The 19,865-nt window shown below is 41.0% G+C and overlaps 1 protein-coding gene across 4 annotated transcripts in view; it reads right to left on the bottom strand.

Moving 5' to 3' along the window:
* Nucleotides 1-586: 586 nt before the first annotated feature.
* The window catches only part of Rbm5 (RNA binding motif protein 5), a 31,561-nt gene continuing 12,282 nt past the window's right edge, over nucleotides 587-19,865 (bottom strand). For all 4 annotated transcript variants that reach the window (XM_041676929.1, XM_041676930.1, XM_041676931.1 and 1 more), the window contains 19 exons: nucleotides 19,593-19,676; nucleotides 18,757-18,817; nucleotides 17,038-17,103; nucleotides 16,472-16,632; nucleotides 14,629-14,726; nucleotides 13,269-13,356; nucleotides 13,032-13,109; nucleotides 12,879-12,951; nucleotides 11,034-11,119; nucleotides 10,587-10,671; nucleotides 10,289-10,380; nucleotides 6,730-6,891; nucleotides 5,248-5,397; nucleotides 5,095-5,166; nucleotides 4,343-4,522; nucleotides 3,982-4,056; nucleotides 2,884-2,981; nucleotides 2,675-2,804; nucleotides 587-1,179 (listed from right to left, as the gene is read on the bottom strand). In XM_041676929.1, the coding sequence (XP_041532863.1) occupies nucleotides 1,054-1,179; nucleotides 2,675-2,804; nucleotides 2,884-2,981; nucleotides 3,982-4,056; nucleotides 4,343-4,522; nucleotides 5,095-5,166; nucleotides 5,248-5,397; nucleotides 6,730-6,891; nucleotides 10,289-10,380; nucleotides 10,587-10,671; nucleotides 11,034-11,119; nucleotides 12,879-12,951; nucleotides 13,032-13,109; nucleotides 13,269-13,356; nucleotides 14,629-14,726; nucleotides 16,472-16,632; nucleotides 17,038-17,103; nucleotides 18,757-18,817; nucleotides 19,593-19,676 (1,965 nt within the window). In that variant the 3' untranslated portion in view covers nucleotides 587-1,053. The remainder of the gene's footprint in view (nucleotides 1,180-2,674; nucleotides 2,805-2,883; nucleotides 2,982-3,981; nucleotides 4,057-4,342; nucleotides 4,523-5,094; nucleotides 5,167-5,247; nucleotides 5,398-6,729; nucleotides 6,892-10,288; nucleotides 10,381-10,586; nucleotides 10,672-11,033; nucleotides 11,120-12,878; nucleotides 12,952-13,031; nucleotides 13,110-13,268; nucleotides 13,357-14,628; nucleotides 14,727-16,471; nucleotides 16,633-17,037; nucleotides 17,104-18,756; nucleotides 18,818-19,592; nucleotides 19,677-19,865) is intronic.

Raw genomic sequence — 19,865 nt, 5'->3', positions numbered from 1 at the left:
CTGCCAGAGCCCACAAAGCAGCTCATAAGCACAGACATATACATGAATACACATAAATCTAAAATTGCTTTTAAAAATTAAAAAATAAGCCGGCGGTGGTGGCGCACGCCTTTAATCCCAGCACTTGGGAGGCAGAGGCAGGCGGATCTCTGTGAGTTCGAGACCAGCCTGGTCTACAAGAGCTAGTTCCAGGACAGGCTCCAAAACCACAGAGAGACCCTGTCTCGAAAAAAGCAAAAATTAAAAAATAAAAATGAAGGAAGGGAGATTCTACTTGACAGAGCAGTTATGTAGTCATGTGCTCCCTGTCCTGGCAGGTCTAGAACCTGAAAACTGAGAACAGAAGCACCCAAACCCATGATTAGGAACTGGAAGGAGAGGCAGACAAAAGACTACCACCAAGTGTCACATCAGCCTGGGCTATTATATATTGTCTTTAAGCCTAGCCTAGGTTATATAACCCATCTTAAAAAAAAAACAAACAAACAACAACAACAACAACAAAGAAACACAAAGAAAACCACCAGGTGTGATTGGCTCAGACAGCCTTTACCACCCATTCTCTTAAGAATAAAGACACAGGAAACCCATTTTTGAAGGTATTTCTTTTGTAAAGGAGCCAGCTAGACTGAAAATCTTCCAAAATTCTGTACAAATGTATAATATACAAATATACACAAGGCTATTGCCAAGACATAACAACAACAAATGACAGTGGTGGCTTTGGTGTTGATAACCACTCAGAGCTTCTCAAGCCCCCAGGAAGGAGGGACACAACACAGGCTACAACATGTAAAACACATTACATTTACACTATGTACACTGAAGTATAAAAAGCCCATTGTCCCCTCTGTTCACAAAGCCTCAGGTGGGAAGGAAGGCTGTTTACCAGATAACCCACATAAGGGAGCTCCTTCAAGGTGGGAGAACCCTGCAGAATGAAGTGGTTCACCCTAAAACTATTAATAGCACAAGGCATGCTCTTAGAGACGGAAAATAAGAGCAAATTGAGAAGATGGCTTGCTCCCTGTGCTCATCATTGCTTCCCCCGTCTCACTCCATCTCAGTGAACCGGGCAAACATGGCTTTCCGAACAGCATCTTTGTAGGAATCGGCACCTGACAACCCATATGCACTGCCTTTGGCTCCTAAGCCAGCTCCTTTTAGCCGGACTTGAGCCTGGGGAAACAAAAAGATTGTTAGTAGTTTGTAGGTAGAGTATACACCCACCTCTCACCCTGCCCACACTACTGAGCAGAACCACCCACTAAGAGAAGACAAGGTTGCTAACACTGGACCTGGATAGTTTTAAGGACTGGAGCAATAAAAGTGGCCAAGGAAGATGAACCTACCCATACCCTTCAACGCCCACTTAGTGAATATTCATGCCTAGTAAGGCCCCTAAAGCATTTTACTGAGGCCTGGGAAAGGTACTTACAGGCACAAATTATAAGAGGATAGACAAAGCTAATATGCAAAAGGGTAACATGCTTGCATAAATTAAAAAAAGGGAAAAAGGTGACAAGAGCTGTGCTAACAGGGTACTGTAGGGGCAGTTGCTGGTCGAATTCCTATCATAGTCAATGGGTCTGAGTCTCTGAACCCAGAATTGTCTCACCCTGGGCTCTGACAAATTAGTGATTTCTTCTACATTTAAAGTGGGCATGTGCCGGTGGTGGGTGGGTAGAGATAAGCCTTGGGATTCTCCTGTCTCAGCCTGACAAATGTCTGTATCACTGTATTCAGCTTAAATTTTCTTTAAAAATTAAAAAAAAAATATTGTGTTTGTGTATGGGGGCATGTGGCATGGTACACATATCAGAGAGCTTTGAAAAGATGGCTATCTCCTTCCAGTTTTTTTCTAAAAAAATGATTTATTTATTTATTATGTATACAGTATTCTTAGTATTCTGCATGTATGCCTGCAGGCCAGAAGAAGGCACCAGATCTCATTACAGATGGTCGTGAGCCACCATGTGGTTGCTGGGAATTGAACTTAGGACCTTTGGAAGAGCAAGCAGTGCTCTTAACCACTGAGCCATCTCTCCGTCTCCCAGTTTTATGTAAGTTCTGGGGACTTAACTCAAGTTGCTAGGCTTCCATGTTAAGTTACCTACTGACCATTCTATTGGTCCTAACATATATTTTAAACACTCATTTTTATTTTATGTGTATGAATACTATGATTGTATGTATGTCTGTGCACTATATATGTGCAGTGCCTGTGAAAGCCAGAAGAGGGAATCAAAAACCCAGAACTGGGATTGTAGACGCCCAAGTGAGTTGCTGGGCACTGAACCTGGGTCCTCTCTGCAAGAGTAGTCAACACTCAACTGCTATTAACTATCTCTCCAATTTTTCTTTTTCAAATTTTAATTTTTTTAAACAACAAGGGCACCAGGCCTTATGGTGCACGCCTTTAGTTTCAGCACTTTCCAGGCAGAGGCAGGTAAAGCTCTGTGATCCTAGCCTGGTCTACATAGTGAACTTCAGAAAAATCATGGCTATAGGGGGCCCCTATCTTCAAAACCAAAAACAAAGCAACAATGACTTCCTCTCAAAAACACAACAATGAGGAGGAAGGAAGGGCTTTCGGGGAAGGTGTGTCTTTGTCCATTTAACATTCAGCAGGCATGCAAACCCAGCACCCAGAAATGTCAGAGTCTATACGTACCTCAATGGGAGCTGTGATGCCTTGACACTTTCTTCCTAAGCCTGAGCCTTCCCGCCAGCCCATGGCCTGCAGCATCTTGTTGCCAATGTTACTGTGGTCAATGCCATCTTTGGTGGGCTGCTCGTAATTCCTGCCAGTGGCAAACACACAGTTATTTAAAACAGCCAGAGCCCCAGCTAATGAACTGGAAAATGGTGCTCATCACATACACAGTGCCAGCATCAAACTGCTTCTTGCGTTTGGGCTCTGGAGGTTCTGGAATTCCATACTTCTCACGTCTTTCTGCAGCTCGATCTCGGTATTTCATCTACATAGAAAACAAGAAAAAGCAAGGGAGGAGTATTCTTACTTCAGCCTTTTTTTTCTTCAACAGTCTTATACACGCAGATGTTAACCTAAAGCATCCTTTAATTTGGAGCGTATGTAGTCTTACAGACCAAATTCCTTTATTTTCTTTACTACTCGTGGTCACATTGCTTGTTTACTGTCCTAAAGATGAAGACAGAATTGCCTATCTCCAGTTAAAATTTGGACAGGTCTACTTCCAGAAACAGATAAGTATTATAGAGGTTCCCTGAGACCCATCCAGTAGATCCTGGACAACTGGCACTATAATCAGTGGGAAAAGGAAAAGCCTTGAGCACAGACACCTCAGAATTATCCAGAGTAAGAAACTTCGAAACCATTTTTTTGAGGAGGTAGGTTGGGTTGGGTTGGGTTTTGAGACAGGGTTTCTCTGTGTAGTCATGGCTGTCCTGAAATTCACTCTGTAGACCAGGCTGGTCTCAAACTCACAGAGATCTACCTGCCTCTACCTCCTGAGTGCTGGTATTAAAGGCGTGTGCCATCACTGCCTCACGTGGCAATGGCAAAGTGTTTTTGCCATTTTCCACTATGTCTTAGGAACCTGGAACTAACAGCTACAAATAAAAGCAAAATACTCTTGTGGTGCTGTATGCCTGCAGTTGAGCTATTTGGAAATACTCTTGTGGTGCTGTATGCCTGCAGTTGAGCTATTTGGAAATACTCTTGTGGTGCTGTATGCCTGCAGTTGAGCTATTTGGAAATACTCTTGTGGTACTGTATGCCTGCAGTTGAGCTATTTGGAAATACTCTTGTGGTACTGTATGCCTGTAGTTCAGCTATTTGGAAGACTGAGGCAAGAGGACTGACTGCTTGAGCCCAAGAGGTCAGGGCCAGCCTGTCAACATAGCAAGATGCTATCAAACAAACAACAAACCAGAAAGTACTACAGACAAAAATATGTCAGGATTTTCATCCTAGTGGTGCACTATCCATTCATTTACCTCCCTCTCCCTCAGCTCCAAGGCTTCCAATTCCTGTTCGCTCAGCCTGGATCTTCGGTAGATGTCCATATTTTGCTATTACAAAAGAGTTAACAGACATACTTAGAATTCAGACCATTTTAATATGAAATGCCATGACATTAGTACTTGGTTTTGTATTCTAGCCAAATATCAATACACCATAGTACCCAAACCAAAGCTAGGGCATGTGAAGACACAGTGCTTCTTTATGCTCTACAACTCCAGATATCCACGCAGCAGAAGGTACTGACCCTTCACCAGGGTCATACTCCCACCATTCTCTCCTTCCCTGCTCCCTTGCTGCCCCCTCCCCCCTGTAAGCTTTGAGAAGCAAGGCCACCTTGTGTAGGTCAGAGAGCTGCTGGTGCCTGACTAAGGCATCTTTGTTTGGGAACTGACGCCGGCAGAGCAGACAGGCCATCTTCTTCCAGTCGGCTAGTTTCTCTTCCTCACTCTCAAGTCTCTCTACCAGCTCTTCCTCATTGTCACTATCACCACTGTAAGCAGCAACCAGACCTCTCTGGGGACAAAATGATAATGGGTCACTGGAAATTACATAGATAAAACAGTGCCAAAATTTGAGAGATTCTCCATTACTCTGTGTTGTCCTTTAGCAGTGAACCACATCTTATCAACTGTATGGAATAGCCTTCTAGTACCAACCCTTTTAGAGCCTAAGAGATGGGTTCTTGGATGACTGTTTTTAAACCACTGACCAAGCATAAGAAATCTAAATACAACAAGAAAGCAGAGCAATGGACCAGCTAAACCAGCATCTATCAAGGAAAGTACGTTTCCGCTTTGTCCTAATTTTCTTTCCAGACCATTAACAATTCTATTTACAAATGCTACAAAAGCCAATTTACTTAGCTTAGGGATTCAGGCTTCATTCATCGGTCCATCTCACCTGATCTGAGGCACAGAACACAAAGCCCTCAATATGGATTCTATAAGCCAAAGCTGCTCCAGATACCCACTGACAGGGAAAAGCATCCCATTTTAAGAAGGAATTGCATTAGGCAAGATGTAGGAGAGACTGAAACTGAGACATAAACCACACACTTAGTTAAAACACAGGTGGTACTTTCTTACTTTAAGGGGATTTTCTTCATCTCCATTTCGTACCATTTCAGGGATGAGTTGCTGTCTTTCAGCTAAGGCACCCTGGAAAGCAGAACAAGTCATAAGCTTCAAATGTTACAAAGGTGCCCATTATGAAGTATTCCATTCCTCTGTTACCATTACCTTCTTCTCAAAGAGAGCAAAGCCAGCGTCTGCTGCTGCAGATTCTCTCCGTTCTTCTTCTCTCAACGAATTAACAGGTTGAAAACTGTTTTTAAAATTTTCTTTCTGCTTATTTAGACTCTTAGCCCAGCGTTCCATGTCTTTGGCAATCTAGCATTAAACAACAGACACCATCAAAAGGCACTTACCTCTCTGTAACTTAATAAACAAGCCAACAATAATATGTTATTGGGCTCACAGGTTGACTCAGGGGTAACCTGAGTTTGGTGCACAGACCCTTTGGAGCAGGAGGAGAGAATTGATCCCTTCACATTGTCTCTGACCTCCACATACAAGCAAGCACACAAACACAAATAAATGTGATTTGGGGTGATGGAGGCTGAAAATGTGCACTGTGTCAGGTGACGGTGGCACACACCTTTAATCACTTGGGAGGCAGAGGCCGGTGGATCTCTAGGAGTTTGAGACCAGCCTGGTCTACAGAGTGAGTTCCAGGACAGCCAAAGCTACACAGAGAAACCCTGTCTCAAAAAACCAAAAGGAAAAAAAAAGTAAAATAAAAAAGTACTGCTTTTAAAAATTTATTTCATATGTGTGGGTCTGTGCATATGACTGCAGTGCCCGCAGACCAAGAGAGGGTGTCAGCCTTCCTGGAGACAGAGTTAGAGACAGAAGTAAAATGCCCAACATGACCGCAGGGAATCAAAGTCTACAAGAGTAGTATGCTCAGATGAACCATCTCTTTGTGCCTGGCTTTTTATATATACGTTGTGAGGATTGATTCAGGTCCTCACGCTTATGCACAAAGCACTTTATGGACAGAGCTATCTCCTTGGCTCCTGTTTTATTATTATCAAGACAGGATCATGCATCCTTAACTAATTATGACCTTGCAAATTTTTCTTGTTCTTCTTCAGGATATATCAAGCCCAGTATTTGAAATGCTAGCTAGACAAGCATTCTACCTTGGGCTACAACTCCTGCCCAACCAATTTTTGATTTTCGTGGATTGAATGCCACAAAAATACATGCTAGAAAAGTACTCTACCACTGAGTTGTATTACCAACTCCTTTTACTTTAACTTTGAAACAGGGTTTTACTAAGGTACCCATACTGGGGGTTGCGGGGAGAAGAGATGGTGCCTAACTGGCCCTAAACTTGTGAGCCTTCTGCGTTAGATTCTCAGATTGCTGGGATTCCAGGCTTGAACCATCAGGACAAAAATGAAGAATTAAGGGGCTGGAGAGATGGCTCAGTGGTTAAGAGCATTGCCTGCTCTTCCAAAGGTCCTGAGTTCAATTCCCAGCAACCACATGGTGGCTCACAACCATCTGTAATTAGGTCTGGTGCCCTCTTCTGGTCTGCAGACACACACAGAATATTGTATACATAATAAATAAATAAATATTAAAAAAAAATGAAGAATTAAGTCAATGCAACCCTCTAAGGAAAGAATCATGGTTTCCTTGTATAGGTCATACCTGTTGAGCTGTTTTGCTTTTGGGTTTTTCCTTCTTCTCCTTTCCCTCTTTTGTAGAAGGCAGGCCCGTCTGCTGGTTAGTGCTAGACTCTGCAGCTGGCACATAGGTCTCCTTCTCTCCATCCCAGTACAAGTATTGCTGTGTTAAAGAATTATAGTAGTACTACAAGAGAAAAGAAAGTAAATGAATATAGATAGATTTGCTGACTAAATTTTTGTGATGCTAGGGATTAAACTTAAGGCCTTAAATATGTTAGATAACTGTTCTACCACTGGCTATACCTCAAATTTTGCTATGATAAAAATTAATATTATTGTCAGTAGTAATGTATGTCTGTAATCCTAGCACACAGGAGGGTTAGGCAGGAGGACTGAAAATGCAAGGTCAGTTCAGGCTACATAGCTGAGAACCTATGTAAAAAAAAAACAAACCCAAAAATACAAAATCCCAAATAAATCTGGTCCAGGAACCTGTTTGTAATCCCAGTATTTGGGAGATGGGCAGGAGGATCAGAATTTTATTCTTAACTACAAAAGTAACCCCTAGGGCAGATTCTCATTTCAAACATATAAGCAAACAAAACAAACAAAAAAACCCAACAAACAAACAAAAACAAAATAAAATATACCAAGGACCAATGACATGTATTTCCTGTTCAGAAAGGACTGGTAGTATACCTTGAAATGCTTGAGAATAATGATAAAGTATGAAACTTCTAGGAAAAGCAGAATATGATTTCTTCACAAGAATTTAAGAGGGTTTTACTTTTAAAATACAGGATCTTGGAGGTAGAGAAATGGCTCAGTGGTTAGGAACACAGGCTGCTATTCTAGAGGATCTGGGTTTGATTCCCTGCACTCCAGTTCCAGGGAATCCAACCCCCTCATCTAGCCTCTTCCAGTGTGACTACTAGGCACACAAGTGACATACATGAAAGCAAACAATCCATGATAAAACAAAACTCTAAAATTTAAAATAAAATAGGGCCTCATGTAGATGGGCTCATACTTGATGTGTAGAAGAGGATACCTTGACCTCCTCATCTTCTTGCTTAGAAATTTGGGGTAACAGGCATGTGCCACACCTAGTTTATTTGTTTTGTCTGGTTTTGAGACAGGGTCACCCTATGTAGTCCTGGCTGTCTTGGAACTCACTATGTAGATCAGGCTACTCTTTTGAAATCACAGAGATCTGCCAGCCTCTGCTGAATATGTGTGTGCTACTATATCTGGCCTTCTTTTTCTTTCTTAAAATTATATTTAGTGTGCATGTGTATATGTGTGTCTGGGTGCTCACATCAAGTGTAGAGGTCAGAGACAATTTGCAAGAGTCAGTTTTCTTCTTCTACCATGTGGGTCCTAGGTCTTCAGGTCTGGCAGCAAGGGTCTTTCCCTACTCTATGTGCTGGCTCCTCTGTGAGGTCTCTTGTAGGGAAAGGTACTGTCAGACTGTCACATCTATGGCTGAACTAGGGAGAACTGCCATAAAATGATCAGACTGAACAAATGAGGGAAGTCAAAGAGCTATGAAGAAGCTAGGTACACAGACAGGTAGCACAACACTCTTCACATTTGGCTCTCAGAAACCACAGGCACGCAAAGTCAACTTCCTGCTAACTGTACTTGTTTTGCTATGCTATATATACAGTTCCCAGTAATAAATATTTTTTATGGCGTCAAAGTTGCTTCCCCTCCTTAAGTTATATACACTAGCAAAAATTAAACAGTCCTGGGACATTCTGCATCCTAAGGATGCACAGGCATGCTAGTGAAGAAACTAAACACAAAAGACCACATAGTATCTGTGTCTGTCCATCTTTAAGAAACATCTATAACAGGTAAACCCAGAGACAAAAATATCTATTCATGGTTTAGTGGGGAGCTAGGGTTGGGGCCTGAGCCACAGGGGCGCAGGTGTGCAGAGGAGCGGGGTGACTTAAGATGGTAAAATATTCTGTACATTAGTTACAAGTGACAATTGCATGATGAAAATGTAACATTAAAATCCATCAAATTATATATTCTGATTAAAATGGTGAACTTTATTTCATTTGAGAGGGAAAAACTCCCTCAGAAAACAAGACTTTAAAGTCTATATATGTATAAGTGTGAGTGAATTCAAGTGTCCCTAGAGTCTGACAAAGGCTCCGGATCCCCTGGATGGACCTGAAGTTGCAGGTATGTGCTGGGTGGGAATCAAACCAGTGTCTCTGGAAGATTACCAAGTACCGAGCTCTAGCTTTCCAATTCTTTTTTCTTACTTTGTAGCCCCTGGCTGACCTGAAACTCACTATGTTGATCAGAATCAGGGTCAAACTCAGAGACCCACTCTGCGTCCCCAACTGTTGGAACTTGAATCCAGGTCTTGTGCAAGAGTAACAAGTCGTGTTTCCTACTGAGCCCGTTCTCTAGCCCATCTCAAACATTTTTATTAGGACTGTCAACAATATGTATGTATGTAACACATGAATGGAGGCACGTGTGTGCCAGTCAGGGGATGCTAACTCAGGTTGTCAGGCTTGCGTGGCAACACTTTTATCCTATGAGGCAGCTCACTTGGTCTCTCAACATTTTTTAATCTTAAATCCCGAAATCCTGAAATTAAAAATATGCACTGGTGGTCATAAAGAAATTAATGAGGGGCTGGAGAGATGGCTCATCGGTTACGAGCACTGACTACTCTTCCAGAGGACCTGGGTTCAATTCCTAGCACCTACATGGCAGCTTACAACTGCCTATAATTCCATTTCCAGAGGATCCAACACCCTTACACAGACATACATGAAGGCAAAACACCAATGACAGAAAATAAAAATAAATAATTAAAAAAAGGAAAGAAATTAGTGATTATCCAGGCTGTAGTGATGCATGCCTTTAATCCCAGCACTCGGGAAGAAAAGGCAGGTGATGTCTGGGCTACAAATTGAGTTCCAGGACAGCTGTTAAACAGAGAAACTCTGTCTCAAAAAAACCAAAAACCGCCGGGCGGTGGTGGTGCACGCCTTTAATCCCAGCACTCGGGAGGCAGAGGCAGGCGGATCTCTGTGAGTTCAAGGCCAGCCTGGTCTACCAGAGCTAGTTCCAGGACCGGAACCAAAAAAAGCTACGGAGAAACCCTGTCTCGAAAATTAAAAAAAAAAAAAACACCAAAAACCAAAACAAAAGAACAAAAAGAAATTTATTCATATTTAAAGTCCTGATAGCTCATAATTTCGAAAGAAACAAAACCCTATAACTATCTGGGTCATATACTCTCCTGTAGAAAATGTTTCTTCTCGGGCTGGAGAGATGGCTCAGAGGTTAAGAGCACTGGCTTCTGGCTGTTCTTCCAGGTCCTGAGTTCAATTCCAAGCAACCACATGGAAGCTCACAACCACCTGTAATGAGGTCTAGTGCTCTCTTCTGGTGAGTAGGCATATATACAGACATAACAATATATATATAATAAACAAATCTTTGAAAAAAAAAAAAGAAAAGAAAATGTTTCTTCTCGGTCCCATAAAGGTATTAAGTGAGACCAAGTTTTTTCTAGTGATAGTGAAGAGGGAAATAGTACTTACTTGTGAGTTAGGGTCATAGTAGAGCCCTGTTGTAGGATCATAATAATATCCTGAAGATTCATCATATTGATAAGTAGATGTGTCAGGCACCGCTGCAAAAACAAATCCCAGGCAGTCATTCAAGGTAAGAAACTGTATGTCAATCTCTAAGCCAGTGAGCTACAGCAGGCCTCAACATTCTCTCTTCACATTCCCAATGTCCCTCTGATACCCATTTCAAAGGGAGAGGAACTTTATTAACAACAAGGGCAACAATTAGGACCTTCCAACTGTTAATAGTCCCATGAGGTTGGCTTACCATATTTGGTACCAGGAACTACACCAGTAGGGGAAGCAGCTGGGGCCTGTGTACTTGTGCTAGTGCTAGGCTGTGCTTCCTCAGTCTGGAAAGAACATTAGCTTCAATATAATTTCAACTGTAAAGCCTTTTAAGAGAACTAAGTCACTGCAATCATCCAGGAGGAAGGACTCCCCTGACAGAGACTGCAGCAAGGAACTAGGGCAGGTCTATAGCAGGAGACATGCTGACACTTTCTAAAGGTCAAGCTGAAGAATTTACAAAGTATAAATATGCCTTGCTAGGGTCTTTATATTTAAAATACATGCATATAAATATAATAACTTTAAAAAACCTAATAATTAGGTGAAATGTATGTAATTAGTCAATCCTGGTTCACATACCAGGAAAGGGTAATGTTTACATAGCAACAAAACCAGCAATTCTGTATTTAAGAACAAAGATTACCGGAGAGCCAGGTGGATTGGAGGTCTGATTATATAGTTGGGGACTCTGGGACACTACAGCCGATGAGGTGGTAGTCACTGCTGTGCCTGATGACAAACAAAAGGGTTAGGGAGAGCTAAAGGACAGTTTAACTCCAGGGCAACATTCATTTCAGCCCTCACTTTGTAAGCTGCTCCTTTCTTTTTTTTTGGAGGCAGGATTTTGCTATGTAGTTGAATGGTGAATTAAACTCAAGAACCCTCTGCCTGGAATTACAAATGTCACACCGGCCTGTGTCAATTTGGTGTGTGTTTTGTTTGTTTTCTGAGGTCATGTTATGTAGAGCAGGATGCCTTCAACCTTGTAGTGATCCTCCTGCCTCTGCCTCTCTAGTGCTGGTGCTACAGGCATATAACCCCATGTCTGGCTCTGTATGTTAGAGTTCTTAACCTAATCCCCACAAAGGACCCCTTTTAGGCAGCTGCTTAAAATTCTACTAGAGTAAGATATACAAAGTTTTACATTCTATATTATGGCTAAGAGAGGAAAAGAAGCAAAGATATGTATCTGCTCTGTGCTGAGAAAAGATCTGACTCTTAGACTTTTATAGTCCGGGGCTGGAGAGATGGCTCAGTGGTTAAGAGTACTGACTGCTCTTCCAGAGGACCGGGATTCAATTCCCAGTACCCACATGGCAACTCACAACTGTCTGAAGATCCAGTTGCAGGGGATCTGACACCTTCACACTAATGCACATAAAATAAAGTTAAATAAACCATAAAAGTATTTTTAAAAAATGTCTTCCTTGATTAAAAAAGACTTTTACAGTCCTGGAAGAAAAGCTCAATCAATTAATTTTTTTCCTTTCCTTTTCTTCTTCTTTTTTTTTGGTTTTAAAACAAGGTTTCTTTCTGTGTAGCTTTGAAGCCTGTCCTGGCCTTAAACTCAGCGATCTATTTGCCTGCATCTGCCTCCCGAGTAAGCCACCACTGCCTGGCCTCAAGGACTTTTTTTTTTTTGGTTTTTCGAGTCAGGGTTTCTCTGTGGTTTTGGAGCCTGTCCTGGAACTAGCTCTTGTAGACCAGGCTGGTCTCGAACTCACAGAGATCCGCCTGCCTCTGCCTCCCGAGTGCTGGGATTAAAGGCGTGCGCCACCATCGCCCGGCTTTCAAGGACTTTTTTCTAAGACAGAGTATCATGGAGCTCAGGCTAACTTGGAACTTGCTATGCAGCTAAGGATAACCTTAACCTTCTGATCTTCCCATCTCCACCTTCTACTCACTAAGACTAAAGGAATGTGCAACTACTCCTGGGTTTTATGCACTGCTGGGGATTTAATCCAGGCTTCATGTATGCCACACAAGCACTTTACAAACTAAACCAGCCCCAAAGCCCTGGTTCCCACCCTCAGAGTTTCACTATGTAGGCTCTGCACTTGCTATACAGACAAGGCTGGGCTCAAACTCATGAGAGAACTGCCTGCCTCTGTTTCCAGAGTGCTAAGACTATAGATATGCCATCAGCACCCAGCCCAAAGCCATCTTATTATGGCTCTTCTGGTGGGTGTCTGAGTGCTGCTATAGGGTCATATACCTGAACTTCTGTGGTCACTCAAAATTCAACATGGAGTTTTGAACACTCAGTTAAATTCCAAGAATAAAGCTAACCATAGCATGGTCTCTAGGAACTTATATATTGAGTCTCAGTATTCACAATAACTTTTACCAGCCCTTCTGGCAAATGAGGACAGTCCTCAACGTGCCGTCTCAAGTCTTGCAAGGAACTGACTTGTAGCTTCGGGTATAGTTAGTATTTCCTCAACCATAGTTACTTCAACAGAAGCAAAACAGCGATGAAGCTTATTACCTGATGTAGACGATGCCTCAGATTCCAGTCCTCCAGCTTGTTGCTGATAAAACTGTTGGTAATCCTGTGAGTACTGAGGGAAATACACCGGTTAGACCTGCTGTTTTAGACAGTCTGTAGAACAGGAGTTGAATGCTAGCCAAGTTCACCTACCTGAGTGTACTGTGCATAGCCATCTTGGCCTGGCTGCATATAACTGTAGTCAACACTGCCTCCTTCACCACTTTGAGACTACAAAATACAAAAAGAAAAAAAAATCAAAGATAAATTCAGTAGAACAACAAATAAAGATATCAGAACGTAATCCCTAAAAACATTCCTGCAACCATCTATTCTGAGCACCCCAAGAAAAGTCATCTTAAGTAAAAAGACCCTTCATCTCACTCTTACCTGAGTGGATGACCACTGAGCAGCAGCAATGGCTGTACTAGCTACAGAGAAAGCGCTGACACGGTTACCATCTGGAAGGACCAAATCTCTGAAATTACAAAGATGTAATCATGTGATTCTCTCTGTATGTTCAGTTTATGCTTCCAACAGTTCCAAGGAAGCACCAGCTAATTCTGCCTGTGGGGTTGGGGGAGGGGATATGTGCCTTAAATGCTAGCAAGGTAGAATTTCTGAAGGAGAGGAGTCATTGTCTTCTCTATAACTGATTCAATTATCTCCTGGATGACTCATGATACTAGAAATGAAAATTTATCTTTCTGGTGTCTTGTATGTACTGTACATGTTAACATGTGTGTGAAGGGTGTGCTCATTGCATATGGAGATCAGAGGCTGACATCTGGTGTTATCTTCTCATTTCCTCCTTCCTTCCTTTCATCCTTCTTTCCTTAGATCGATCGATCGATCTATCTATCTATCTATCTATCTATCCATCCATCCATCCATCCATCCACCCACCCACCCACCCATCCACCCACCTAGCTAGCTACCTACCTACCTATCTCTATTATATTTTTTGAGACAAGGTTTCTCTGTAGCTTTGGAAAAATCTGTCGCCCAGGCTGGCCTCAAAGTCACAGAGATCTGCCTGCCTCTGCCTCCCAAGCACTGGGATTAAAGGCATACACCACCACTGCCTGGCTCTCTACCTTAATTTTGAGACAGAATTTCTCAAAAAAAAAAAAAAAAAAAAAAAAATCCTAGCTGTTTTGGCTACCAGGATCTCCTTGTCACAGCATTGGGGTCAGAGAAATGACAACTATTTACCTCCTAAGGCATATCCTGGCTCTAAAAAAGGATACTTGGGCTGGAATGATGACTCAGTGGTTAAGAGCACCTACTGCTCTTCCAAAGGATCCATGTTGAATTCCTAGCTTCCATGTGGCAATTAACAACTGTCTGTAACTTTAATATCTGACACTCTCACATGGACATACATGTAGGCAAACCACCAATGCACATAAAGTAAAAATAATTTTTTTGTAAGAAGGATACTTAGCGCATTAGACAGTAATGTAACATATTAGCATACATAATGTAACATATTAGCATATCCTGCAAGCTAAGGATTATTTCTGGACAGGTTTGCATTACACTGCTGCAGTTTGCACAGAATGTGTTCTCAATGTATCTCCTGAAACCATTTCTGGCAACTGTTATTATCTGGTTATAGAGGGCTGCAGGGATAGACTCTAAGAGAAGATAGTCTTCTCCCTCTTAATCTACAATCAGGGAAATCAGTGTTGACAGTACAAATATACAAATGCTAATAGTTTGAAATAAGGACAATAATACCACTCACTTTCTGGCACTTTTTGCAAAGTCAACCCCAATAGTTTTCCCATCAATTTTCAATGGAGGATGGAGACTCTGTAATATCTGAAGCAGCTGAGAAGCATCCTGAAGGAGAAAGTGAAGAAAAACAATCTTGTTATATAATTTAGAATATCTTCCTACCACCTACTCCATCTAAGAAACAAAGCTTTGTTTCCATTAAAGAGAGAGAAAGAAAAAGGCAATAATTTCTTACTATACATGTGGACATAAAAACTTTAGAAAAGAAATACCTCTAAGACAGAATTATTAAAGGAACACACACACAGTCTAAAGGTACAAAAGACTGAAATGACATTCCAATTTCAGTTGTCCAAAACCTCAGTCCTCAATGTAGTGTAGCACAACTATAACTATACAGCTTTGAACATTGTGTTTTGGAAGCCTCACATACACTATCATAATTAGCTGAGCCACAATTGCCTCTTAAAGCTGTCTTCTCTTTTTGAGACAGGGTTTCATGATACAGGTCTGGCTATTAATTATGGCCTAGAACTCAAACTACAGATCAGGCTGACCAGGAACACAGAGATCACCTGCCTCTGTCTCTAGAGTGTGGGGATTAAAAGCATGTGCTACCATACCAGGCTGTTACTTGATTTTTGGGGTTGAAGAGATGTCTCAGCAGCTAAAAGAACTGGCTCCTCTTCTAAAGGATTTAGGTTCCATTCCCAGCACCTACATGGCAGCTCACAGCCATTTATAACTTGATTTCCAGGGGACCCAAATATGCATGTGGTACACTAGCTGATAAATGATTGAAATTATCTTCCCCCAATCATCTAGTGAAAGCTGCTTACTTTGCTCAAGTTCTTTGTCACTGCCTACCTCCCTACTACCAAGGAAATCAGTATGGCTAAAGAACTATCAAAGGTACAAAGAGACAGTGTCTATATAGGGATTTCTCATTTGGGAAACAAAAGCAAATGGAAAGAGTAACATCTTATTTGGATATACACAAAACTTGTTTACACTGATGGGCTTCACAGATGATTCTAGAAGTAAACTTTCCAAGTTCTGCTATTTCTTGCTAACTATCTTTTTATACTTTGATAGGAAACTCGGAACTGGTTGTGTTAGTCATGGGAGATTTCTAGCTCCATAACACCATAAATTTCTAAGTGTGATGTTTTTCTTGAAGACATCTGCTACTTTACAGTTCTAACTACAAAATGCTGTTCAAATTTGTGGAATAAATTAATTTCATTTCTTGAGCATATAACAGATGCTTTTGTTACTTTAGGAACAAGAGAGTGCATTTTATTGGCTGCAATGGTTTATTATGGCCACTATATTGCTATTTACAACCCACTTCTGTATGCAATGACCATGTCACCTAGAGCCTACATTATCACTTCCCATGTTGACAGAGTTCTACATGGCACTACACAAATAGTGGGCACATTCAAAAAGCTATTTTAGTTATTTTTGGGGTGTGTTTTGTTCTTTTTATTTTGTGGGATTTTGTCTTGTTTTGAGACAAAATCTCGCTATATGCACTGGAAGGCCTCAAACTCAAACTCGCTGCCTCCTGAGTGCTGACATTCAAGGCGTGTATCACCACTTCTGGCACTTTTTCTGTTTTGATGCTAGAGCTTAAACCAGGACTCTGCACACACTGTGTCACTAAACAACTTAGCTTAGGCTACACTTATTGCCTAGACCAGAACAGGCTGGCCTCAAACTCACAGTGATCTGCTTGCCTGTCTTCTGAGTACTGTGCTACCATCACCCAGTCAACCTGTACCCTCTTACCAGTCAGTAAGATATTTTTAAAAAAGACAAAACCAAAGGTGATTGGAGAAGCTCACCATTGCAGAAGACAGCTGCACAAATGCAAAGCCTCTGTTCTGTTGTGTCTGTTTATCTTTTATGAGGCGAATGTTATTGACAGCTAAGGACGCATAGGGAGACAGTGCTGTCATAATGGAATCCACCACAGTGTGCGGAGCTATGTTCCGGAGAATAATTGCTGTTGGTATACAAGAAAAATAGCAATCAAGCATTCCCACCACCAGTGCTTTCTTTTTCTTTCTTTTTTCAAGACAAGGTTTCTCTGTAGTTTTGGTGCTTGTCCTGGAACTCCCTCTGTAGACCAGGCTGGCCTTGAACTCACAGAGATCCGCCTACCTATGCCTCCCAAGTGCTGGGATTAAAGGTGTGCACCACCACCGACTGGTCCATCAGTGCTTTCTAAATGCAGGTTTACAGACTAAACTATTTATTTTTACAGGATTTTGGCTTATATTTTAACTTGGGCAAATTTCTACAGGGCAAACTATAGCTGTGGGCACTCCCTTAAAACATATAAGGGAACTGAGACTGCTAAGAGAGGTCAGCGTTTAACATGAAAATCAAAGGATTATGTTGAACTTACTATCGCAGTAGTAATCCACTGACTGAACAGACTCTGTAGTTCCAGGGGGCACTTCCTGTTCAGAGTCTAGGAGCAAAGAAGACCCAAATGAAAATGGACAAACAAACATCACTTTCTTATCTTTTTTTAAAATATTTATTTATTTATTTATTTATTTATTTATTTATTTATTTATTTATTATGTATACAATATTATGTCTGTGTGTATGTCTGCAGGCCAGAAGAGGGCACCAGACCCCATTACAGATGGTTGTGAGCCACCATGTGGTTGCTGGGAATTGAACTCAGGACCTTTGGAAGAGCAGGCAATGCTCTTAACCTCTGAGCCATCTCTCCAGCCCCCAAACATTTTCTTTATTAGTTTTTGGGAGGGTCAAACCAAGGTCCCATGTGCATGCTTGGTAAGCGCCCTACCACTGAGATAACTGAGATATTTATACCTTCAGTTCCCCAAGTAGTTTTGTTTCCAATATATTTAGATTTAAAAAAAAAAAAAAAAAAGGACATGGTTTTACTATATATAGTCCAGACATGTTTTAAACTCTTGGCAATCCTATCTCAGCTTCCTAAGTGTGACGACTAAATTATAGGCAACGTTCCCAGCTACAAAGTATTTTTTAACAAAGAAATACATTGTAACTTCTAGAGCACTTTTGTATGAGACAGTTTCATATATTCAAAGCTGGAAACAAACTTGCTATATAGTTGAGGATGACCTGGAACTCCAGATAATCCTGCAATCAACTCCTGAGGGCCAACTGTTTTTATTTTAAGCATCTGGCAACCTTTGGTTTTGTTTCTAATTTGGGAAAGTGATCTTTTCTTTGTGTGGTGTATCTTATTCATAGGCCAGCAAGTGCATGTAGAGGGAGAAGTCCACGGCTGGTGTCTCTATTACTTCTTGTCTTTTGACAATTTTTCACTCACTTTGAGCTAACCCATTTGCAAGTTGGCCAGAGCACCAGGGATAGCCCTGTAATTATAAGCACACCAGCATGCCCCGCCTTTTTTTTTTTTTTTTGGTTGTGTGAATGTTAATGATTTGAACTCTGGTCCTAATGCTTGCACAGAAAATACCTTACCTACTGAGCCATCTCCCCAGCCACAATTTTTGATTGTCTTACTATGTAATTTTGGTCAGCTTAAAACCTAAGATACCCTTTCTGGCCTTGAATTTTATATCCTCTTGACTCAGCACAGGTGTGAATCACCATGCCATTTTTTTTCTTTCAAAAAAAAATCTTAGCTGGCCAGTGGTAGTGCACACCTTTAATTCCAGCACTTGGGAGGCAGAGGCAGGCAGAACTCTTTGAGTTAAAGGCCAGCCTGGACTATAGAGCAAATCCAGGACAGCTAGAGCCACATAGAGAAACCCTGTCTCAAAAAACAAACAAATGTGTGGCTACACTTGAACCTCATAATTTTGGCAGAGGTAATACAGAATGCAAACCCTGACCCAGTGCAGGACAGCACCACTACAGACTAAACAAAAGTAGATGTAGCATGCAAAAGAGGTAGACATTCTTAATTTTGGAGAATTTTCTCTTCTCTTACAACCATGCAGCATCTACTTAGCCCAAGGTAAAAAAAATTTATGCTATATTTAAGTTCCTAGTTGAGACATCCTAAAAAAAAAAAAAATTTCTATGCTTTTCCTTGGGTACATAGGCAGTAATTCAGGTTTAATTGCATTTTCCAAACAGCTGAATCCACGCTTACCAAACTTGTCTGCTCCACATCGGAAGCATTTTAGTCTTTTCCTGAAATTGTTAAGGCAGCACTGGAAAAAAAAAAGTTTTATCTGTAATTATTTCTTACATTAGGCTAGGCTTCCTAGTCATCATGTGGGTTAGAACAGTGAGGCCACAGGTAATTCAAGTAACTAAATATAAAAGCAAAAATTGCTATTACGTATAGACAAAAAGGCATAACTTAAAATTTTATCATGTTATACCCTCAGAATTCTTCCAAAAAACAAAAACAAAAACAAAAAACCACATTATTATATTAAGGTAGGATTCTGCTGTCACCAAGATGAGGAGAGAAGTTTCTTGCAGCAGCCACCAACAAAAGTTCTTCTTTATGTGAAAAGAGCATTACATGAACTGTCATATATGTAAACATAATATAACCTGGACATGACCTTTCCCCTTTCTAGCCTCATACACAATGAATTATCTTAGTACTATCAAAATTCAGCATTGGTGACAGGACCAATGTTATTATACACCAAGGCTCTCAAGGACCTTTGTTAACATAATTAATAGCATGTAAAAAACCTTGAGATTCAGAATTTCATAAACAACAAAGTGAAACACATCTAAAACAAAAAATCTTAAATGAAACTCTGAGTTAGAATCCTATATCTTCATAGAATTCCAGGATTGCTGTCCTTTAATGCCAGCACAGGAAGACCAAAGAAAAGTCAGAAAGCACAAAAAATGGACTTCTGATACAAGCTGGTGATTGTGCTAATTTTCTTGTTAGGAAATCAAACAAACAAATGAATAAAGAGACAAACTTAGTCTATTTATTTGGGAAGAACAGATGCTTACCTTGTTACAAAGCCAATCTTCAAATTTAGGTCTGGGATTGCTATAATGCATTGCAATGTGCTTTCCTTGAATCACCAATTTTTTCTGTAAAAAAAAAAGAAGTAATTAGTTATTCCTATTGTGAAGAATGTGTGTCCATTTTCCCAGGTCAGAGCACACTTCGGAAAAATCAGTGCTCTGGAATTAAATGGACAACATACGGGGAAGACCAACCACCGCCACCTATACTCTGCCCATCCAATCCTTCAGATAGGCAGTAAGAGAATGGGATGC

Source organism: Microtus oregoni, unplaced genomic scaffold (assembly GCF_018167655.1).
Source record: "Microtus oregoni isolate MIOR12 unplaced genomic scaffold, Mior012 000028F_ref0000031, whole genome shotgun sequence".
Taxonomy (NCBI): Eukaryota; Metazoa; Chordata; class Mammalia; order Rodentia; family Cricetidae; genus Microtus; species Microtus oregoni.
This window is presented reverse-complemented; position numbering and strand designations above follow the sequence as displayed.